Consider the following 24,948-nt stretch of genomic DNA (forward strand, 5'->3'; position numbering starts at 1 on the left):
CAAGATCAATTATTTTGCATTGTGGACTGTTTAAAAAAAATTGTACTGCTCATTCTTTCTCATTGTATGAGCTTGATGCAAGGTGACCCTGATTATTTGGCCTCACTTGTCATTGACCTTCTAGCCCCGGTTATACCTTGCATTAAGATGTGGTTTTCGTAATCTGATGATTGGGTTGTGGGCTTGTAAAAAGTGGTTCACGACTTGTTGTTACAGCATAGGGCTCTACTAGGCCCTGCACAAACCAATGGATGAGATCTATTGGATGAGAGTGGAGAGAAGATGGGACACAAGGAATGGAGGAAAGAAAAGATAAAAAACCCTGGAATTCTGTTAAGAGGAGTAATTCCTTATTCAGGCTGGGATTCAATCAGAAACCAGGCTATATATAGCGCGTGACATTTAAAAGGTCATTTCCAATTGAGCCAACATCTGCAGTATTTACCTTGAATGCGGGGGGAGAGAGCCTGTATAGCCAACTCCTATAGTTGTGTAGGCTACCAAGCACAAACAGACCTTGGATCAGGCTACAGGAGAGAGGGTGGGAAAAAAATGGAAATGGGGGACTTGTTTCTCAGTGGGGAGACACCATTTTATTTTAGACTTAATTTTGGGTAACAATTATAAACCAATCTTAAAACAAAAGAGTAAAAATATACATGTTTGACTTTGCAGGTAAATATCTGCGTTCGGGTCCCAAAAAATCCCAAAGGTCTACTTCCAGAGTTTCTTGATGGACATGTTCTTCTCGCTGTCCTTCTGCATCACCTGGAAAGACACAGGGCAGGGGTCGTTAACCAGTGATAATGGACCTCGTCATAAGGAGCCAAATTAAAATCAGTAATCAACAAAACAACAAACTCTGGGGAAAAGGGTCTGTCCATTTCAATCCCTAAAAGTATAAACCTTTAGTTTATTACAATGTAAAATACATTTGTTTATTATAAAAGCTGAAATGCTGATACAAATACCAGTCATTGAAATGACAAAGTCATTTGTGGAATATTGGGTTTCTTTACTGTGTAAAAGCACTATTTTCATATTGAGATAAATTACATAGAAAATTGTACATCTGCAAGAGATGCCATTCACTCATTGCTATTATCATTGATATCCTGTAGACCTAGTGCCTTGGGAAAGTATTCAAACCCCTTGACTTTATCCACATTTTGTTTTACGTTACAGCCTTATTCTAAAATATATTAAATCCCCCCCCCCCCCCCCCCCTTCAATCTACACAATACCCCATAATGACAAAGCAAAAAACGGTTTTTAGAAAGTTGTGCCAATTTATAAAAAATACAACTGAAATATTACATTCACATAAGTATTCAGGGCCTTTACTCCGCACTTTTTTGAATCACACTTGGCAGCAATTACAGCATTGATTCTTCAAGGGTATGGTACTACGAGTTTGGCACACCTGTATTTGGGGAGTTTCTCCCATTCATCTCTGCAGATCCTCTCAAGCTCTGTCAGGATGGAATGGAGAAATGCGGCACAGCTATTTTCAGGTCTATCCTGAAAATATGTTCAATCGGGTTCAAGTCTGGGCTCTGGTTGGGCCACTCAAGGCTGTGTGCTTAGGGTCGTTGTCCAATTGGATGGTCAACCTTCGCCCCAGTCTGAGGTCCCGAGCAGGTTTTCATCAAGGATCTCTGTACTTTGCTCCGTTTAGCTTTGCCTTGATCCTGACTAGTCTCCCAGTCCTTGCCGCTGAAAAACATCCCCACAGCATGCTTGCTTCACCGTGGGGATGGTGCCAGGTTTCCTCCAGACGTGGCACTTGGCATTCAGGCCAAAGTGTTCAATCTGGTTTCTCATGGTCTGAGTGTCTTCAGGTGCCTTTTAGCAAACTCCAAGCAGTCTGTCATGTGCCTTTTTACTGAGGAGTGGCTTCCGCCTGATTGGTGGTGCGCTGCAGAGATGGTTTTCCTTCTGGAAGGTTCGCCCATCTCCACAGAGGAACTCTAGAGCTCTGTCAGAGTGACCATCGGGTTCTTGGTCACCTCCCTGACCAAGGCCCTTCTACCCCGATTGCGTAATTTGGCCTGGAGGCCAGCTCTAGGAAGAGTCTTGGTGGTTACAAACTTCTTCCATATAGGAATGATGGAGGCCACTGTGTTCTTGGGGACCTTCCATGCTATAGACATCTTTTGGTAGCCTTCCCCAGATCTGTGCCTCGACACAATGCTTTCTCGGCGCTCTACGGACAATTCCTTCGACCTAATGGCTTGGTGTTTGCTCTGACATGCACTGTCAAGTGTGGGACCTTATATAAACAGGTGTGTGCCTTTCCAAATCATGTTCAATTATTTGAATTTACCACAGGTGGACTCCAATTAAGTTGTAGAAACATCAAGGATGATCAATGGAAATAGGATGCGCCTGAGCTTTATTTCAAATCTCATAGGAAAGGGTCTGAATACTTTTTATTTTTAATACATTTGCAAACATTTCTAAACCTGTTTTTGCTTGTCATTATGGGGCATTTTGTGTAGATTGCTGAGGGATTTATAAGACTGTAACAATGTGGTCAAATTAGCTAGCAAGCCAATGATGTAATGACTGAAACGTTTTTAAACAAAGGGTTAACGACACCCAAGTTTTTCCTGGACACACAGCAAAATATTTTGTTGCATATGCGACCAAATTGGTTGCATATGTAAACAAATTGGTCGTACTTTAGACCACTGGCTATAGACCATAGAAATGCATGGAATAACACATTGATACATGGTAAAACAGACAGTCAAAAAATAAATCATAAGAAAATAAGGTTTTGAAATGTCTGTCCTATATCTAGGAGATACAAGAAAGTACTTCCATACTTTCAATCTTTTTTAAACTGGTATCGGGTTACCTTCAGATGAGTCCTGTGACACTTGTAGGGGGCAACACGGAGAGAACACCACTGTGTTTGTGAGTCTCCCGTTTCCATAGTTTGGTCAGTGTTGCAATGTATGCCGAAACATCTGTACTTTTTCTGATACCAAAACATGAAAAAACGTTTGGTACTTATGCCATGTGTCTCACATCATATACGGATTGAGAGGATCGAGTCTAGTAATTTTCTGAATCTTCAAGGGGGCGCTTGCACATGCAGCTAACACAGTGAGAAGCCAGAGAGAAAATGCAGGCAGCGTGACTGGGTTAAATGCAAGAGACGCATATCAGTTGAACGCACTGTTGTACAATTGACTAGGTATCCTCCCTTTCACTCTCTTCTAATGAAAACACCTTACCACCATGCCCGCAGCTTGTTTACAAAACTGGCTAAAGAAGCAAACTATGGGAATACGTTGATTACAGAGCAGATGAGGGCCAAACCACAGAAACAACAAAAAGGTGCAACCAAGCAGTGCAAGGGAGGTTCAGTTCCAAAATGATTTTACACATTGCATTCATTGTAACGTTGTCGTTATTCCACTAAATGTGAATCATTTGAGTGACAATGACATGAACAAATCAAATCAAATTTTATTTGTCACATACACATGGTTAGCAGATGTTAATGCGAGTGTAGCGAAATGCTTGTGCTTCTAGTTCCGACAATGCAGTAATAACCAACAAGTAATCTAACTAACAATTCCAAAACTACTGTCTTGTACACAGTGTAAGGGGATAAAGAATATGTACATAAGGATATATGAATGAGTGATGGTACAGAGCAGCATAGGCAAGATACAGTAGATGGTATCGAGTACAGTATGTACAAATGAGATGAGTATGTAAACAAAGTGGCATAGTTTAAAGTAGCTAGTGATACATGTATTACATAAGGATACAGTCGATGATATAGAGTACAGTATATAGTGGTGGCTGTTTAACAGTCTGATGGCCTTGAGATAGAAGCTGTTTTTCAGTCTCTCGATCCCAGCTTTGATGCACCTGTACTGACCTCGCCTTCTGGATGATAGCGGGGTGAACAGGCAGTGGCTCGGGTGGTTGATGTCCTTGATGATCTTTATGGCCTTCCTGTGACATCGGGTGGTGTAGGTGTCCTGGAGGGCAGGTAGTTTGCCCCCGGTGATGCGTTGTGCAGACCTCACCACCCTCTGGAGAGCCTTACGGTTGAGGGCGGAGCAGTTGCCGTACCAGGCGGTGATACAGCCCGCCAGGATGCTCTCGATTGTGCATCTGTAGAAGTTTGTGAGTGCTTTTGGTGACAAGCCGAATTTCTTCAGCCTCCTGAGGTTGAAGAGGCGCTGCTGCGCCTTCTTCACAATGCTGTCTGTGTGAGTGGACCAATTCAGTTTGTCTGTGATGTGTATGCCGAGGAACTTAAAACTTGCTACCCTCTCCACTACTGTTCCATCAATGTGGATAGGGGGGTGTTCCCTCTGCTGTTTCCTGAAGTCCACAATCATCTCCTTAGTTTTGTTGACGTTGAGTGTGAGGTTATTTTCCTGACACCACACTCCGAGGGCCCTCACCTCCTCCCTGTAGGCCGTCTCGTCGTTGTTGGTAATCAAGCCTACCACTGTTGTGTCGTCCGCAAACTTGATGATTGAGTTGGAGGCGTGCGTGGCCACGCAGTCGTGGGTGAACAGGGAGTACAGGAGAGGGCTCAGAACGCACCCTTGTGGGGCCCCAGTGTTGAGGATCAGCGGGGAGGAGATGTTGTTGCCTACCCTCACCACCTGGGGGCGGCCCGTCAGGAAGTCCAGTACCCAGTTGCACAGGGCGGGGTCGAGACCCAGGGTCTCGAGCTTGATGACGAGCTTGGAGGGTACTATGGTGTTGAATGCCGAGCTGTAGTCAATGAACAGCATTCTCACATAGGTATTCCTCTTGTCCAGATGGGTTAGGGCGGTGTGCAGTGTGGTTGAGATTGCATCGTCTGTGGACCTATTTGGGCGGTAGGCAAATTGGAGTGGGTCTAGGGTGTCAGGTAGGGTGGAGGTGATATGGTCCTTGACTAGTCTCTCAAAGCACTTCATGATGACGGAAGTGAGTGCTACGGGGCGGTAGTCATTTAGCTCAGTTACCTTAGCTTTCTTGGGAACAGGAACAATGGTGGCCCTCTTGAAGCATGTGGGAACAGCAGACTGGTATAGGGATTGATTGAATATGTCCGTAAACACACCGGCCAGCTGGTCTGCGCATGCTCTGAGGGCGCGGCTGGGGATGCCGTCTGGGCCTGCAGCCTTGCGAGGGTTAACACGTTTAAATGTCTTACTCACCTCGGCTGCAGTGAAGGAGAGACTGCATGTTTTCGTTGCAGGCCGTGTCAGTGGCACTGTATTGTCCTCAAAGCGGGCAAAAAAGTTATTTAGTCTGCCTGGGAGCAGGACATCCTGGTCCGTGACTGGGCTGGATTTCTTCCTGTAGTCCGTGATAGACTGTAGACCCTTCCACATGCCTCTTGTGTCTGAGCCGTTGAATTGAGATTCTACTTTGTCTCTGTACTGACGCTTAGCTTGTTTGATAGCCTTGCGGAGGGAATAGCTGCACTGTTTGTATTCGGTCATGTTACCAGACACCTTGCCCTGATTAAAAGCAGTGGTTCGCGCTTTCAGTTTCACGCGAATGCTGCCATCAATCCACGGTTTCTGGTTAGGGAATGTTTTAATCGTTGCTATGGGAACGACATCTTCAACGCACGTTCTAATGAACTCACACACCGAATCAGCGTATTCGTCAATGTTGTTGTCTGACGCAATACGAAACATGTCCCAGTCCACGTGGTGGAAGCAGTCTTGGAGTGTGGAGTCAGCTTGGTCGGACCAGCGTTGGACAGACCTCAGCGTGGGAGCCTCTTGTTTTAGTTTCTGTCTGTAGGCAGGGATCAACAAAATGGAGTCGTGGTCAGCTTTTCCGAAAGGGGGGCGGGGCAGGGCCTTATATGCGCCGCGGAAGTTAGAGTAACAATGATCCAAGGTCTTTCCACCCCTGGTTGCGCAATCGATATGCTGATAAAATTTAGGGAGTCTTGTTTTCAGATTAGCCTTGTTAAAATCCCCAGCTACAATGAATGCAGCTTCCGGATGAATGGTTTCCAGTTTGCAAAGAGTTAAATAAAGTTTGTTCAGAGCCATCGATGTGTCTGCTTGGGGGGGATATATACGGCTGTGATTATAATCGAAGAGAATTCTCTTGGTAGATAATGCGGTCTACGTTTGATTGTGAGGAATTCTAAATCAGGTGAACAGAAGGATTTGAGTTCCTGTATGTTTCTTTCATCACACCATGTCGCGTTAGTCATAAGGCATACGCCCCCGCCCCTCTTCTTACCAGAAAGATGTTTGTTTCTGTCTGCGCGATGCGTGGAAAAACCCGTTGGCTGCACCGCTTCGGATAGAGTCTCTCCAGTGAGCCACGTTTCCGTGAAGCAAAGAACGTTACAGTCTCTGATGTCCCTCTGGAATGCTACCCTTGCTCGGATTTCATCAACCTTGTTGTCAAGAGACTGGACATTGGCAAGAAGAATGCTAGGGAGTGGTGCACGGTGTGCCCGTCTCCGGAGTTTGACCAGAAGACCGCCTCGTTTCCCTCTTTTTCGGAGTTGTTTTTTTTTTGGGTCGCTGCATGGAATCCACTCCGTTGTCCTGTTTGTAAGGCAGAACACAGGATCCGCATCGCGAAAAACATATTCTTGGTAGTACTGATGGTGAGTTGATGCTGATCTTATATTCAGTAGTTCTTCTCGACTGTATGTAATGAAACCTAAGATGACCTGGGGTACTAATGTAAGAAATAACACGTAAAAAAACAAAAAACTGCATAGTTTCCTAGGAACGCGAAGCGAGGCGGCCATCTCTGTCGGCGCCGGAAGACATATGTATTCTGCATGACATTCATGTGAGCATTATGATTACACAAGCCAAAAGTAATGTGAAATGCACTCAACTCAACTCACAGCAATATACTTGAACTACTTTGTGTTTGTCTGGGCTTGCTAGCAGTAGCCAGCCCTGGAAGGCGCATTTGCACTCTCGGAAGTGAAATGCACTCTGAGAATCGTAGCATGATGTGTAAATTGCATTGTATTTCTATGGCATTTAGACTACATGTCTATTGCAATATAGAAGCTTCAGAAATGAGCTTCAAAGTGTTTGTCGTTTTGGAACTAAACTTAATTGAATACATTAAATTAATGAGCTGTAATGAATGCCATTAGACCAAATATTATGGCCACAGATTAACAAATTAACCCTGATAATGTAATTGTTCCATGATTTTGTCTGCTCTGAATGGTTTTGCATAAGGCAAATTGATGGTATTCTTCTGTTATTTAATATGGTGTTGTATTTTTGTAAGAAATGTAATACAGAGTAGATATTCTACTTGTTCGTCCAGTTACCAACATATTGCTCAATGTAAAAAATAAAAAAAGCCCCACAGTTCTTATTTTGTTGCTGGTAATGAGTATCGTTAGGATAGAGTATTATGATACTAAACCTGGTATCCAACTAAAACATCTGGTGTCGCAACAACAGTCACTACAGACAGAAGTAGTTGGTACTGACTTCAGACGAGTCCCGTGGGGGTCGTAGAGCAAAACACTAAAGACACATTTCTGGGATGTCTCCTGATCTGACAAACAGAGCTGTAGCTCTGCCATCGCAGACGCGGAAGGCTGACATAGGTGCAGTGGATTGAAACGCAGTGTAAAACACTAAAGACAGATTTCTGGGATGTCTCCTGATCTGACAAACAGAGCTGTAGCTCTGCCATCGCAGACGCGGAAGGCTGACATAAGTGCAGTGGATTGAGACGCAGTGTAAAACACTAAAGACAGATTTCTGGGATGTCTCCTGATCTGACAAACAGAGCTGTAGCTCTGCCACCGCAGACGCGGAAGGCTGACATAGGTGCAGTGGATTGAGACGCAGTGTAAAACACTAAAGACAGATTTCTGGGATGTCTCCTGATCTGACAAACAGAGCTGTAGCTCTGCCACCGCAGACGCGGAAGGCTGACATAGGTGCAGTGGATTGAAACGCAGTGTAAAACACTAAAGACAGATTTCTGGGATGTCTCCTGATCTGACAAACAGAGCTGTAGCTCTGCCACCCGCCATCGCAGACGCGGAAGGCTGACATAGGTGCAGTGGATTGAGACGCAGCGTAATTGTTTTTAATAACCTGCCCAGGGACTGCGGGTGAAAATTAGCCGGCTGGCTAAACCGGACATTTTACTGAAACGTTGATTAATGTGCACAGTCCATGTAAAAAATAAAAAACTCAAACTAAAATAAATCCAACTTAAACACTGATTTTTATGGGTATTTTTGTATTGTATTAATGCAATTGACACGCTGACAAGATGGTCCAAAATCTGTTTGAGCTTTGTATAGTCACGTGTCAAACTGTTTGGCATGACAATGACCATAGTAGTTGGAAAGACTACAAACCGATCTGGGACCAGTATAGATCCTTTTTATTTTATACAAAATCTCTGATCAAGAGTAACTACACTGTACAAAAATAAACGCAACATGCAACAATTGCAAAGACTTTACTGAGGTACAGTTCATATAAGGGAATAAGGAAATTGAAATCAATTCATTAGCCCCTAATATATGGATGTCGTATGATTGGGTAAACAGATACGCATGTGTTGATCACAGATGACTTAAAAATAAAATAAAGTAGGGGCATGGATCAGAAAACCAGTCAGTATCTGGTGTGATCACCATTTGCCTCATGCAGGGCGACACATGTCCTTCACAGAGTTGATCAGGCTGATTGAATGGCACAACAATGGGACTCAGGATCTCGTCACGGTATCTCTGTGCATTCAAATAGCTATCGATAAAATGCAATTATGTTCATTTTCCGTAGCTTATGACTGCCCATACCATAATCCCACCACCACCATGGGACACTCTGTTGACATCAGAAAGCCGCTCGGCAGCACGACTCCACACACGCTATGCTCTGCATCTGCCCGGTACAGTTGAAACTGGAATTCATCCGTGAAGGGCACACTTTTCCAGTGGCCATCGAAGGTGAGCATTTGGCCACTGAAGTCGGTTACGACATCGAACTGTAGTCAGGTCAAGACCCTGGTGAGGACAATGAGCAGACAGAGCACGCAGAAGAGCTTCCCGGAGACGGTTTCTGACAGTTTGTGCAGAAATTCTTTAGATGTGTAAACAGTTTCATCAGCTGTCCAGGTGGCTGGTCTCAGATGATCCTGCAGGTGAAGAAGCCGGATGTAGAGGTCTTGGGCTGGCGTGGTTACACATGGTCTGCGGTTGTGAGGCTGGTTGGACATATTGCTAAAATTCTCTAAAAATGACGCCGGAGGCAGCTTATAGTAGAGAAATGAACATTCACTTATCTGGAAAGAGCTCTGTTGGATATTCCTGCAGTCAGTTAATAATTGCATGCTCCCTCAACTTTAGACATCTGTGGCATTGTGTTGTGAATAAAAACTGAACATTTTAGAGTTGCCTATTATTGTCCCCCCAGCACAAGGTGCACCTGTGTAATGTTCAGCTTCTTGATATGCCACACCTGTCAGGTGGTTTGGCAAAGGAGAAATGGTCACTAACAGGGATATAAACATTTGTGCACAACATTTGAGCGAAATAAGCCTTTTGTGCATATGGGAACTTTCTGAAACATTTTATTTCAGTTCATAAAACATGGGACCAACACTTTGCATGTTGCATTTATATTTTTGTTCAGTGTAGTATTGATTACATTCAGCATAATATGGACAAAAGGGAGCTAGAGGTAAAATAGAGACAAAGTGTCTCTTGGAGTGTTATGACAGTAACATTGATAGAAGACTAACCTTGGCGACAGCCATCTCAAAGTCCTCCTGGTTGACGTGCACTCTCCTCTCCCTGAGGGCGTACATCCCTGACTCGGTGCACACACCCTGAGGAATGGAACAGAAACAAAAGGTTTATCCAAGGTGAAATAAGAAAAAGTAAGTAAGACCGACAGTGGTCAAACACTAAGGCACTCCAGGAACATGGTTACCAATCCCTGGACTTGGGGATGTTTCAGGATGGCTCGTTGTACATAGAGCTGTGGCGGTCATGACATTTTGTCAGACGTTTATTTGTCATGCAAAAGAATGCCGGTCTCATGGTAATTTACAGTCAATTAACATAAACACGTTTTGAATCTCCAGGCCTCCTGACGTCAACCGTATTGAACACCTTTGATGAATTGGAACGCTGACTATTAGTGCCCGACCTCACTAATGCTCATGGCTGAATGGAAGCAAGCCCCCACAGCAATGTTCCAACATCTAGTGGAAAGCCTTTCCAGAGGAGTGGAGGCTGTTATAGCAGCAAAGAGGAACCAACTCCATATTAACGCCCATGATTTTAGAATGAGTTGTTCACTACTTTTGGTCATGTAGGTGATCTTAAATCAGTTTTTTTGTATTTGCTGTGGTTAATATGTGGTAGGCTATAACAGCACAATCATTATTTTAATACCTGTTTTTTTTTTCGGGCTTGAGCTCATACAATATATAGGCCTATGAGTTTGCATAAACTCTAATATGTATATGGTTGAGTTTCATTAATCATCAACTTATAAAGAGCTGTCCATTTCATTGTTAGGCATTGAAACAACATCCTCAACAACTATGTTTTCCACTCAGTTTCAACCTGTTGTTGAACTTCTTGCTTCATATTGATCAATCACGGTGAGGTGAGTTTTAAAAGCACATACTGGTTTGATGATAAGTGTTTGTGATTTTCTAACTGCATCTGCATTGTTGTCAGAGTGGTTAGAGTGACAATATAGCCCTGAGTACCATCCATTAGCAACTTGAAGATCTTTAGCGAGTTGGGAACACATGTCCAGAGTGCATAAGAGGATATTATCATGATTTTACTGTGGTCATGTCTGATAATATGGTCACCGCCACAGCCACAGTTGTACATGTTCTGCCCTTGTGCATGTGCTAGCCCTAATGTGGTGGGCCCCATTCCATAACTTGTGGAGTATCAAGTCTGTGGTTATTCTATCCTGATATTCTACATACACCGTAAATGTCAAGCCCAGTTGGACATGTATCCACTACAATGAACCATTCCAAACTGTGGGGTAGGGGTCATCTCTGGACGGGGCCAAAGTTTTCCTTACTACCCATCATACACTGAACTGTCTGTGCTAGCCTTCATTTGGTGGGCCCCATTCCAAACTGTGCGTCTCTGTCCATTACCTTAACTTCAGCCCCAGAGGCTCCAGGCATCAGTTCTGCAATCTTCCTCAGGTTAATTCCACGCGTCAGGTTCATCTTCCTTGAGTGGATCTTCAGGATGTCCAAACGGGCCTAAGGAGGAGCAGACACTGTAGTAGCAAGCTGCTTACATGAAGCTGAATAAGTGTCAACGCAAATACAAAAATATTTGTGTGAGGAGACCGTAAAGATGTTGGACTAGACTCATTGGCATAAATCCTTAATTTAAATCATTTATTTTTTTAAATGAACAAATGGTACAGAACACCAACAGATGTAATCATTACTACCAACAGTCTAAATATGTTGCACTGTGCTGTCTTGGCATACCGTTGCGGGGATTCAATTCAATCAGCATTATAGTGTGCTTGACATTTAAAGTTAATTTCCAATTGAGCCGACATATGGTGTGGTCGTCTTGTGTGTTCGCATGTGGCAAGCTTTTGTACAGCCACCCTGACAAAACAGTATGCAGTTATAGTCACTTACCCTTCTAGATAACTTGAAACAGTCTAACCAGGTCTTACGTCTTGAAGTCACCTAGTATAGCTAGTGCTAGTCAACTTCTTCTTCAACTAGCTTCAGCTGGCTGGTGTGCGACTGTGGCAAAATTGGTTTGACATTGGATAGTCTATCTCTGGGGCTAATTAGGGTCCGTCAATAATATTTTCCTGTTGCACATCTTTTAGTTGTCTCAAATGCTTTCGATATTTGTAGATGAATTTCTACAATTTATAGTTGGTTTGAGGTTAAGCCATTGAAATTTGGAGTTGACAGTTAAAAATATTGACCCATGTACATAGTGTAATTTATTGATGGCCTCTAGCTAGCCCCATAGGGATATCGAATGTCAAACCAAATTGACCATGGGCATTACGACTAGGTCTCGTGGTGCTGCGCTCAGAATTGATGATTACTTTGATGCCAGTTGTGGGCTGAATTTAAATAAATTAAATGTGTTTATGACGAGATTGACACTAAAATAAATGTATGACTCATATATTGATAAACACAATGTTTTAGGGGCAAAAAAATAAAATATGGGGCTGTACTGACCTCTTCATTGGGAGGGGGGAACTCGATCTTCCTGTCGATGCGGCCGGGTCGGAGCAAGGCAGAGTCTAGGATGTCAATACGGTTGGTGGCCATGATGACCTGAGGGAGTAAAAACACATTTAACATACAATTTTAGTCCTTTGGGTCTTATTCAGCTTTATTTTTAATTTATTTCACCAGGGAGGCCAGTTGAGAACAAGTTCTCATTTACATCTGCGACCTGGCCAAGATAAAGCAAAGCAGTGCGACAAAAACAACAGACTTACACAAACAAAAGTACTGTCAATAACACAACAGAAAAATCTATGTACAGTGTGTGCAAATGTAGACGATTTAATTAACAATATGGTGATGAGGTAGATGGGTGTGCTATTTACAGATGGGCTGTGCACAGTGATCGGTAAGCTGCTCTGACAGCTGATTTCTTAAAGTTAGAGGGAAATATAAGACTCCAGCTTCAGTGATTTTTGCAATTTGTTCCAGTCATTGCCAGCAGATAACTAGAAGGAAAGGCGGCCAAAGCAGGTGTTGGCTCTGGGGATGACCAGTGAAATATACCCGTGCTACGGGTGGGTGTTGCTATGGTGACCAGTGAGCTGAGGTAAGGCGGTGCTTTACCTAGCAAAGACTTACAGATGACCTGGAGCCAGTGGGCTTGGCGATGAATATGTAGCGAGGGCCAGCCAACGAGAGCATACAGGTCACAGTGGTGGGTAGTATATGGGGCTTTGGTGACAAAACGGATGGCACTGTGATAGACAGTGAGTAGAGTAGCTGAGTAGAGTATTGGAAGCTATTTTGTAAAGTTAGAGGGAGATGACATCGCCGAAGTCGAGGATCAGTAGGATGGTCAGTTTTACGAGGGTGTTTGGCAGCATGAGTGAAGAAGGCTTTGTTGCGAAATAGGAAGCAGATTCTAGGTATAATTTTGGATTGGAGATGCTTAATGTGAGTCTGGAAGGAGAGTTTACAGTCTAACCAGACAGCTAGGTATTTGTAGTTGTCCACATATTCTGCCTAGCTTCCAGAGTAGTGACGCTAGGCGGGCGGGCAGCAATTGATTGAAGAGCATGCATTTAGTTTTACTAGCATTTAAAATCAGTTGGAGACCACGGAAGGAGTGTTGTATGGAATTGAAGCTTGTTTGGAGGTTTGTTAACACTGTGTCCAAAGAAGTGCCCGAAGCAACATCATTGATTTAGAAAAGAGTTGGCCCGAGGTTTTGAACCCTGCGGTACCCCCATAGAGACCGCCAGAAGTCCGGAAAACAGGACCTCCGATTTGACACACCGAACTCTATCTGAGAAGTAGTTGGTGAACCAGGTGAGGCAGTCATTTGAGAAACCAAGGCTGTTGAGTCTGCCGATAAGTATGCGGTGATTGACAGTCAAAAGCCTTGGCCAGGTCGGTGAAGGCGGCTGCACAGTACTGTCTTTTATTGATGGCGGTTATGATGTCGTCTAGGACCTTGAGCGTGGCTGACGTGCACCCATGACCAGCTCGGAAACCAGATTGCATAGTGGGGAAGGAACGGTGGGATTCAAAATGGCTGGTGATCTTTGTTAACCTCTCTTGGGTAGGGGGCAGTATTTTCACATCCGGATGAAAAGCCTGTTACTCAGGCCCAGAAGCTAGGATATGCATCTAATTGGTAAATTTGGATAAACAACACTTTACGGTTTCTAAAACTGTTAGAATAATGTCTGTCAGTGTAACAGAACTGATATGGCAGACAAAACTCCAAGGACAAACCATCCCCCCCAAATAAATATTCAGCCTACCACTGCTTTCAATGGCTGTCACTTTTATTACAAGGCGAAATCGTCCCAAATTGCAGTTCCTAGATGTCTAATTTTTTGGGGAAAATGAGCCAGAAATTGTAGTTTTTTTCTAGGTGGCTCCCATTTTGGCTGTAGTGTTTCCAAGCAAGTGGAAGAGAGTGCATTCTTTGGTATTTTTCTCCAGTAAAGACAATAATGATTCTCCGTCTTAAATTTGATCGTTTATTTACGTATTAGGGTACCTAAGGTTTGATTATAAACGCTGTTTGACTTGTTTGGAAAAGTTTATTAGTAACGTTTGGAATTAATTTTGTATGCGTTTTGATGGAGGGAAACTGGGTGGATTGACTGAAGCGCGCTAGCTAAACTGAGTTTTTATGGATATAAAAGGGAGGACATTATCAAACAAAAGGACCATTTTTGATGTATCTGGGACCTTTTGGAGTGCCAACAGAAGAAGATCAAAGGTAAGGCATTTATTATTTCGCTATTTCTGACTTTCGTGGCACACCTGCCTGGTTGAAATATGTTTTTCATGCTTTTGTATGCGGGGCGCTGTCCTCACATAATCGCATAGTGTGCTTTCGCCGTAAAGCCTTTTTGAAATCTGACACAGCGGCTGGATTAACAAGAAGTTAAGCTTTATTTTTGATGTATTACACTTGTGATTTTATGGAAGTTAAATATTTATAATTCTGTAGTTTGAATTTTGCGCTCTGCAATTTCACCGGATGTTGGCCAGGTGGGACGTGCCCATAAGAAGTTAACTTGGCTTTCAAAGATTTTAGAAAAGGCAGGGCAGGATGAATATTTTTTATTTTTTTTATTTCACCTTTATTTAACCAGGTAGGCTAGTTGAGAACAAGTTCTCATTTGCAACTGCGACCTGGCCAAGATAATGCATAGCAGTGTGAACAGACAGACAACACAGAGTTACGCATGGAGTAAACAATTAACAAGTCAATAACACAGTAGAAAAAAAGGAGAGTCTATATACATTGTGTGCAAAAGGCATGAGGAGGTAGGCGAATAATTACAATTTTGCAGATTAACACTGGAGTGATAAATGATCAGATGGTCATGTACAGGTAGAGATATTGGTGTGCAAAAGAGCAGAAAAGTAAATAAATAAAAACAGTATGGGGATGAGGTAGGTAAAATTGGGTGGGCTATTTACCGATAGACTATGTATAGGTCTATAACAGTTTGGGTCTAGAGGGGGATGACTGCGGCAGCTTTCCAATCTTTGGGGGATCTCAGATGATACAAAAGAGAGGTTGAACAGGCTAGTAATAGGGGTTGCAACGATTTCGGCGGATAATTTTAGAAAGAGAGGGTCCAGATTGTCTGGCCCAGCTGATATGTAGGGATCCAGATTTTTCAGCTCTTTCAGAACATTAGCGGTCTTAATTTGGGTGAAGGAGAAGCGGGGGGGGGGGGGGGGGGGGGGGTGCCTTGCTGTAGGGGGTGCAGAGCTGTTGGCCGGTAGGGGTAGCCAGGTGGGGAGCATGGCCAGCCGCAGAAAATGCTTATTGAAAATCTGAAATATCGTAGATTTACCGGTGGTGACAGTGTTTCCTAGTCTCAGTGCAGTGGGCAGCTGGGGGGAGGTGCTCTTATTCTCCATGGACTTTACATTGTCCCAAAACTTTTGGGAATTAGTGCTACAGGATGTAAATTTCTGTTTGAAAAAGCTAGCCTTTGCTGTCCTAACTGGCTGAGTATATTGGTTCCTGACTTCCCTGAAAAGTTGCATATCGCGGGTGCTATTCGATGCTAATGCAGTATGCCACAGGATGTTTTTGTGCTGGTCAAGGGCAGTCAAGTCTGGGGTGAACCAAGGGCTATATCTGTTCTTAGTTCTATATTTTTTGAACAGGGCATGTTTATTTAAGATGGTGAGGAAAGCACTTTTAGAGCAACCAGGCATCCTGTACTGACAGAATGAGGTCAAGGATACCCGGGCCAGGTCGATTAGAAAGGCCTGCTCATTGGAGTGTTTTAGGGAGCGTTTGACAGTAATGAGGGGTGGTCGTTTGACCGCGGACCCATTACGGACGCAGGCAATGAGGCAGTGATCGTTGAGATCCTGGTTGAAGACGGCAGAGGTGTATTTATTCACCTTCTCCCTATTGGCTTCTTTGGTATGCCCTTCTTATCTATATACTGTACATTCGAAAAGTATCCAGACCACTTGACTTTTTCCACATTTTGTTACATTACAGCCTTATTCTAAAATGGATTAAATACAAAATGTTAAATATAAAAATCCTCAATCCACACACAATACCCTATAATGACAAAGCAAAACAGGTTTTTCAATTGAACATGATTTGGAAAGGCACAACCGTCTTTATAAAAGGTCCCACGTAATTCTTAAATGAAAGATGTTTGGAACCACCAAGACTTTTCTAGAGCTGGCCGTCCGGCCAACCTAAGCAATCGGGGGAGAAGGGCCTTGGTCAGGGAGGTGAGGCCGAGAAGAATCTGAGAAACTTCCCAAATACTGGTGTGCCAAGCTTGTAGCGTCATACCCAAGAAGAAGCTGTAATCGCTGCTAAAGGTGTAACAACAAAGCACCGAATAAAGGGTCTGAAAACGTATGTAAATGTGATATGTTATGGTCTGAATTTTAAATGTATTAAATAAATATTGTGTCATTGATCTACACACAATACCCCATAATGTCAAAGTGGAATTTAGTGTGCATTTTTAAAATTTGTATTAACTAAAAACTGAAATGTCTTGAGTCAATAAGTATTCAACCCTTTGTTATGGCAAGCCTAAAGTTCAGGAGTAAACATGTGCTTAACAAATATCATAAGTTGCATGGACTCATTCCGTGTTCAGTAATAGTGGCTAACATTTTTTTATGACTTCTGCGTACCCCACACATACAATTATCTGCATGGTCCCTCAGTCAAGCAGTGAATTTCTATCACAGATTAAACCACAAAGACCAAGGATGTTTTTCAATGCCTCGCAAAGGGCACCGATTGGTAGATGAGTAAAAATAATAAAAAGCAGATACTGAATATCCCTTTGAGCATGGTGAAGTTAATAATTCGACTTTGGATTGTGTATCAATACACCCAGTAACCACAAAAGATACAGGTGTCCTTCCTAACTCAGTTGCCAGAGAGGAATGAAACTGCTCAGGGATTAGTGTGATAGGAGAAAACTGAGGATGGATCAACAACATTGTAGTTAGTCCACAATACTAACCTAAATGACAGAGTGAAAAGTAAGCCCGTAGAGAATAATAATAAAAATATTCCAAAACATGCACCTGTTTGCAATAAGACACTTATAACCTTTTTGTCCTGAATACCAAGTGTCATGTTTGGGGCAAATTCAACAACACATAACGGCGTGCAAATCTTCATATTTTCAAGCAGGGTGGCGGCTGCATGGGTATTCTAGTCATCGGCAAGGACCATGGAGTTTATTTTAGGATAAAAAAAAAACAGATACAGCTATAAGCACAGGAAAAATCCTAGAGGAAAACCTGGTACAGTTTGCTTTCCAACAGACATGGAGATGAATTCCACCTTCAGCAGGACAATAACGTAAAACACAAGACCAAATATACACTGGAGTAGCTTACCAAGACAGCATTGAATGTTCTTGAGTGGCCTAGTTACAGTTTAGACTTAAATCTTATAGCAAGACATGGAAATGGCTTTCTAGCAACGATCAACTTGACAGAGTTTGAATCATTTTTAAAATAATAAATGGGCAAATATTGCACAGCAGTAATCGCCGCCAAAAGGTGCTTCTACAAAGTATTGACTTAGGTGTGAAATACTTATGTAATTTAGATATGTCTCCAATTTTAATAAATTAGCAAACATTTCTAAAAACATTCTCATTATGGGGGTAGTGTGTAGATGGGTGAGACATGTATTTAATCCATGTTGAATTCAGGCTGTAACAACAAAATGTGGAATATGTCAAGGGGTATGAATACTTCATGAAGACAAAAGACTGCAGTGTGGGAAAAGTAGGTTGTAGATTGCAAGAACATTAGACATAAAGGGTTTAGGAAATTAACACATCCGAACACAAATGACTCCCAGCTACTCCACACAACATTTGTTCTGTAAATTGAACAGAATTAGAAACATATGATAGGAAGATGAATCCTAACGTTATACTATAGTCTTAGGTGGTCTTGCTTTTACAACTGTGCCAATCTGTGCATTTTGTTTAGAGATTCGCTCAAGAAATTGAAACATTTCAAATCCAGGTATAGCAATCCAGGTACACGTGGGCATCATACAAAGCAGTAGAAAGAGCTCTGGGACTTAGTAAATCCAGAGTGTTGTCAGATTGAATACTCCGAGAGGACAGATGGACACAGTGCACACCGGAAGCTCTGGCCGAGGTTGAGCGTTCCGAGTGGCGCAACGATCTATGGCACTGAATCTCAGCGCTAGTAGCGTCACTACAAACTCCCTGGTTCGAATCCAGGCTGTATCACAACTGGCTGGTATTGGGAGTCCCATAGGGTGGCACATAATTGGCCCAGCGTCGTCCATCATAATTTGTTCTTAACTGACTTGCCTCGTTAAATAAAAGGTTAAATAAAAAATAAATAAAACAAACACTGTCAATTCCCTAAACCCAAGCTAACAGGCTAACGTTGGCTAGCTTGCTAGCTACTTTCATATACAAATGAGAGAACAGCTTACTGACCATTTTACTAGCCATAGCAGAGCTGGTTAGACTGTTTTCATGTTATCCAGAGCGTTGGTGACTAACTGTGCTTCTGGCAACAAGTTAATTACTCTATTTCTTGCCAACATTTACTGACACCGGCCATATTCTACAGGTGTTGAGCGTTCGTAAATTCAACAATTATTCTGTGCTCTGGCACACTCAGACGAGAGTGCTCTGAAATCGGAGTAGATAGACAGAATTAACAATGTCCATTGAGAATGCATAACGACGATAGAAACTCAGCTAATGTGAATAATCAAGTTAATAAACGTTGGGTAGTTAGATAGCATATAGTTAATATACTGGCAAGTTCGATGTATTAGTAGCCAACTAACGTCATCAGCCAACATAACGTGTAATGTAACTTGTGAAAAGTCATTACTTTATTACATTGCTCAACATTTTCTTAACATTTCGTATAATAGGTTAAAGCAATGAATTTGTATCCCTTCTTGTTGTACTTCCGCTGCATATTGTCCTTCGTTTCCTTCAAATCTGAAAACGTTGTGAAGCCCCGCCCATTTCCTGAAGAACTGCATTATGGGCCCTAAAAGCATAGAAAGTGTCCACTGCTTGTATACTTCGTATCTTGGTGAATTTAGTACGACATCTGGGAACCTTTGGCATTCTAACTATATCCATACTATGACCAATAAGCATACTACATACTGAATTTTAAAACTGGCAGTTTTGTCACAACACAATGCCACAGATATCTCAAGTTTAGAGAGAGCGTGCAATTGGCATGCTGACAGCAGGAATGTACACCAGAGCTGTTTTCAGAGGATTGAATGCTCATTTCAACCAACATCGTTTTATAGAATTTGGCAATATGTCCAACCACGCCAGCCCAGGACCTCCACATCCGGCTTCTTCACCTGCGGGATCATCAGAGACCAGCCACCTGGACAGCTGATGAAACTGTGGACTATTTGTCTGTAATAAAGCCCTTTTGTGGGGGAAAACTCTTGATTGTCTGGGCCTGGCTCCACAGTGGGTGGGCCTATGCCCTCCCAAGGCTGCACCCCTGCCCAATGATGTGAAATCCATAGATCTGGGCCCAATTCATTTTTTTTCAATTGACTGATTTCCTTTTATGAACTGTAACTCAGTAAAATCGTTGAAATGGTTGCATTTATATTATTGTTCAGTATATGTAAACAGACCATAAATGTTTTCTTGGAAAGCAGTGAGTGCTATTATATGATACAATATCAGTATTTGTTGCATGTTCTACTTGTCCTAGCATCAACTGATTTGAACCAGTGTAGTTGTGGATTGACTGCATTGTTTGAATGGAATGTTGGCAGATTGGCAGTTAATTTGAAGAATTCATGGAATCATTCCTCTAAAACGGTCTGGCTAGCTCACACACATACAGTGCATATACATTCTTCACATTCATAGTTTAACACCATCTTATCAAAGCACTGGCAAACCATTGTTAACCAACTCCCTGACTAACATTGCCGACCTTAGGACCATCATAACAAGATTCATTTTAATTCCTAATTCTATTGTCCCCAGGCCCAGCTCAGTCACGTTCTTCACTAAACGACTTTTCTCTCATGGCAGAGGTAGTCATGTCACTGTATTATATATACACTGAGTGTACACAAACAGTAGGAACACCAGCTCTTTTCATGCCATAGACTGACCAGGTGAATCCAGGTGAAAGCCATGTCCCCTTATTGATGTCATCCACTTTCAGTGCAAATGAAGGGGAGACAGGTTAAAGAAAGATACTTAAGCCTTGAGACAATTGAGACGTGGATTGTCTGTGTGTGCCATTCAGAGTGGGAAAGACAACAGCCTTTAAACGGGGTTTGGTGCCATGCTCACCGTTTTGAGTGTGTCAAGAACCGCAATGCTGCTGGATTGTTCACGTTTAACAGTTGCCCGGGTGTATAAAGAACACCCCTCAAAAAACATCCAGCCAACTTAACACAACATGGGCCAGCATCACTGTGGAACACTTGACACCTTGTAGTCTATGCCCTGATGAATTGAGACTGTCCTGAATGTTTTGTACACGGAGTACTGTACTGCTACAGAGCAACACAATTTCCCCTTTGATAGTGCTAAGGGTCTGATTGTCATACTGTGTGGTGTTGACCTACTCTTTCTTTCTCTGTCCATTCATCCCTCCTTCCCTCTAGCATCAGGAGAGGAGGACGAGGGAGGTGGAGCAGGAAGAGAGCCTGCAGGAGCTCGCGGAACCCTTGCAGGTTCGTCAAAAACGCTGCCGTTCTCTCAGACTTTCGGTCCACCCCCACCATCCCCAGAGAGGAGTCCCGCTGGCAGTTCTAAGGCCCTGAGGATCAAAGGTCACAGCGCCCCAGAAGATCTACCACTCAACGGTGGACTCCGTGCTGGCCAATGCCTCTGGCCGGCCCCACCGCTACAGCCTGGACCTGAGCAGCAGGATTAAGCTGCCCTAGATAGACGTGGACATCAGCTTGGAATCTGAGGCAGCCTCGGAGATGGAGTTCCAAGCACTGAACTGCTCAACATGGACATAGCTGCTTTTAGTCTTTAAACATCAAATGTATCGATTTTAAACACATTGGTATATTCTAAATATAAAAAATAAAAAAAACTGTACTACTATTTGACTTATCACATTTAGACAATGAAATACTTGTAATCTGCATTTATTGCTAATTTCTATAGAATTGTCTTTTAAAAATACTGGTTGTTTTGTCTATTTGTACAGAGAACACACAAATACAGATTGAGAGGTTGTTGAGTGCTAGACTGCGTGGGAGGACAGTGAATAGAGAATAGAATTTCTAGCGTGTGATTGATTGGTGAGCAGTGGAAAGAAAGTGTTGTCAGACAGTACTGACAGGAGAGCTGCAGATTGAAATCAGTGGAGAAAATCCGCAGAGAAAGTGGTGTCAAGAGTGGTGTAGCAGAGTAATAGCATACAAATTAAGTAAGGGTGTAGACTGTGTGTGTGGTGTTATATAAGTGTGAGTTTTATTGTAGAGTAGAATTTATAAAGCATTATAAAGATGACAGTGGTGTACGAGTCACCCACCTTGATGTTCTTGGTGGCCTCGAAGCCATCCAGCTGGTTCAGCAGCTCCAGCATGGTCCTCTGCACCTCGCTGTCGCCCCCACTGCCCCCCTCCAGACGTGACGAGCCGATCGAGTCAATCTCGTCCATGAAGATGATGGAGGGTGCGTGCTCGCGGGCCATGACGAACAGCTCGCGCACCATACGGGCACCTGGGATGGGGAAGAGAGCAGGGTTTCAGCCAGCAGCGTGATGCGAGTGAAATACTTATAATAACAGCTTCTGTTTTACGCATGGTGAGAGACATTTAGCCCACTACTTTCACTCATTGCGGTTCTCCATGAAAAAGTAGTAAAATGCACTTAAACATGCTTGAGCTAAGCAGCAGCTATTTGGAGAATGGAAGCAGCAAAACATATCTCCTTGATTCTGGAATTCCCTAACTGTAATTCCTTGTTATTACCGGAATTACTTCACGGTTGGGAACCCTGTCCAATGGTAACCGAAATGGCTGACCGTTGATGACTCACCCTCTCCAATGAACTTCTGCACCAGCTCCGAGCCGGAAACCCTGATGAAGGTGCAGTCAGTGTGGTGGGCCACAGCTCTGGCCAGCAGGGTCTTCCCTGTACCTGGGGGGCCGTACAGCAGCACACCCTGGTGGAGAGACACACAACAAGGGGGGTTAGACAACCTAAGAGACATGACACAGAGTGCATCTCAAATTTCATGATGTATTTTAGGATTATTATGCTGGAATTAACTGGTGCCACTTTCTGTTCTTTCTGACAATCAAGACTGTTGAGGTTTATGTGATGAATGCTATGAGACATGACCAGAACAAGACCTTAGGGCACTGCCAACAACGTATGAAAAGTTCTGACAAAAGGTAGATTTTGGAGTGTTGCATCCCTTTCAGACATTGCCTACTCTATATGCTTATAAAGTAAACTCAAATGCAAAAGGTAATTGTTTGACTTTACATTGTAAGAGTGGTTAACATATACAGATGATACAACATCTGAATTAAGCAGGAACCCAATAAGGGATTTATTCCATTTGGGCTACCCACCTTGGGCTGCGCAATGCCGAGAGCCTCGAAGAGCTCTGGGTGCTTGACTGGCAGCTCAATCACTTCCTTGATCTCCTTGATCTGCTTGTCCAGGCCACCAATCATCTCATAGGTGGAGTCAGGCACTTTCTCCACCATCATGAGGGAGACCAGCGGGTCCACCTTGTTGGGCAGGATCTTGTGAAGGGTGTAGCTGTCATTGCGCAGTGCCACGCGGCAATTTGGAGTCACCTGTTGGAATGGGCAACGGGGTTAATCAGTGCATACATTCATGAATAATAATCTTCTGTCCAGCCATCTGGATAGGATCTGGATATGTTTTGCTTTTCAACTTAATTGTGTTAACAATTATTCCAATTTGACAAAAACAAATAAATGTGGTTAAAATATGGTTCCGGTGTGTTGATAATCTGAACTGTACACAGGTACATCTACCTTTGTACATAGAAACATTAAGTTCTCTCCACAATGTAGTGAAATATCAACAACAACGTTTCCATACTTACATCATTGATGTCAATATTCTTATCCACATCCACCACAAATTTTCCCTCTGGATGGACCTGGACACAATAGTACAGTAGACTGCCAATGTCATCTAAGAGCAACTACAGTTTATCACCTAAAAAAGTTTGTTACACATTTCAGCAAAAAAAAAGCTTCATACACACCTTGACCAGCACTTTCTTTTTGTCCATGGCCCTCACCACCTCTCCAACATAAGAACCCTGCTCCTGTAGCAACTGCAGCTCCTCACGAAGGAGACGCACTGGGGACAAAGCAAATAGATTTGAACAATTCATAATGTGCATGTTCCTGAGTGCAATCAAATTACAGTAGTCCGACACAGCATTGATAATTTATAATCCACACAATTATTGCTACATTTTTTTTCCTTTAACTTTTATTTAACTAGGCAAGTTAGTTAAGAACAAATTCTTATTTTCAATGACGAACTAGGAACAGTGGGTTAACTGCCTGTTCAGGGGCAGAACGACAGATCTGTACCTTGTCAGCTCAGGGGCTTGAACTTTAGGCTTTGTCACAATGAATTAACTACTATCTAGTTAGCTACACTGCTATTTAGAAGAGAAGTTTAGCTGTTGTTGTTCTGGATAGATAACCATAATTCCTACCTTTTGCATTGAGTTCATTCCTCTGAGCCTGTAGACGTCTGAGATTCTGACTCTTGTCATTCACTGTCAACTGGAGGCAGAGAGACCAGTTACTTCTTAGCTTGACAGTTGTATTAGTAGTGTCACTACAGTGTCAACAGACAACATGTAACGTTAGCTAGTACATTTGGATTAAAACCTGTGTTTGCTTACCTGTAACTCTTCTATCTTGGACTGGTAGTATTGCCTGAGACCAGAACCACCTTTACTGTCCTCCATCTCCATCTGCAAATAGACCGATACATGTTTAATAACTGAGATAGTTGTTGGACAGTTGTCAAGTACACAATGTATATAACGTTAGCTAGATAATTAACATCAAGGTGACTAACGTGTATATATAGGCCTAACTAGCTATCTAGAAAGACGACTAGCTTAAGATAAGATTTTTACCAGTTTACTAACAAAAATGTCATACTAGCGGCTAACTAAATTAGCTAGCTAACGTTACTTAACTAGCTATATTTTTTTGTTGTCCATTATACTTAACTTATGCCAAGTTATGCATAGTCACAAAAATAAGGAATGTCACTGAAACAAACATAATTAATTCGATTAACTAGCTAGAAAGCAAACAGTTAGCTAGCTAGCTAGCTAAAAGTAGCTTACAATGAGACAGCAAACTGGCAGGATTCTCTATTTTTGACAGAACGTTTTGGTCCATTCAAAACAGTTCAACCGTCTTCTGACGAGCACCAACTTTACAGAACACACTGTTCAGTGTCTAATCAATGCCTTATCTACAATAATTTCTCAAAAGTGTGATAGTCATCCTAAAGACAACGAAATCACTTACATTATGGTCCATTCCTTCCAGCGCCATCTTGAAATTCTAAACTTCCGTTGGATGAAGGGGTACTTCCGACAGACGAACGTCTTCTTCATTAAATGTTCTACAATTAACATTGGATAATTACTGTAACCTGCTGTACTGGAGGTATAGTACAGTAAAACGCAACT

At 42.7% G+C, this 24,948-nt stretch overlaps 1 protein-coding gene across 2 annotated transcripts; it reads right to left on the reverse strand.

Moving 5' to 3' along the window:
- Positions 1-567: 567 nt before the first annotated feature.
- On the reverse strand, positions 568-24,862 carry LOC110498814 (26S proteasome regulatory subunit 8). Of its 2 annotated transcripts, none has more exons than XM_021575446.2 (12): positions 24,785-24,862; positions 24,142-24,213; positions 23,950-24,019; positions 23,485-23,582; positions 23,320-23,376; positions 22,814-23,044; positions 22,272-22,398; positions 21,763-21,953; positions 12,217-12,315; positions 11,143-11,253; positions 9,751-9,837; positions 568-768 (listed from the first exon to the last, which is right to left on the reverse strand). In XM_021575446.2, exons 1-12 carry the CDS (start codon positions 24,809-24,811, stop codon positions 715-717), a joined length of 1,224 nt encoding a protein of 407 aa, XP_021431121.1. In that variant the 5' UTR covers positions 24,812-24,862; the 3' UTR covers positions 568-714. The 2 variants fall into 2 exon arrangements, with proteins under 2 accessions (XP_021431121.1, XP_021431122.1); XM_021575447.2 differs by lacking the exon at positions 24,785-24,862 and adding an exon at positions 24,598-24,753.
- Between the last annotated feature and the right edge of the window lie 86 nt (positions 24,863-24,948).

Source organism: Oncorhynchus mykiss, chromosome 20 (assembly GCF_013265735.2).
Source record: "Oncorhynchus mykiss isolate Arlee chromosome 20, USDA_OmykA_1.1, whole genome shotgun sequence".
Classification (NCBI taxonomy): Eukaryota; Metazoa; Chordata; class Actinopteri; order Salmoniformes; family Salmonidae; genus Oncorhynchus; species Oncorhynchus mykiss.

What these genes read in the sequence shown, in the direction of transcription:
- LOC110498814 (XM_021575446.2), bottom strand. Translation starts at nt 24,811, where the DNA reads ATGGCGCTGGAAGGAATGGACCATAAT. An exon ending in GAATGAACTCAATGCAAAAG is followed by an intron (nt 23,583 to 23,949) that starts GTAGGAATTATG and finishes CTTTGTCCCCAG; the next exon opens with TGCGTCTCCTTCGTGAGGAG. An exon ending in GCAGAAGTTCATTGGAGAGG is followed by an intron (nt 21,954 to 22,271) that starts GTGAGTCATCAA and finishes TCCCCATCCCAG; the next exon opens with GTGCCCGTATGGTGCGCGAG.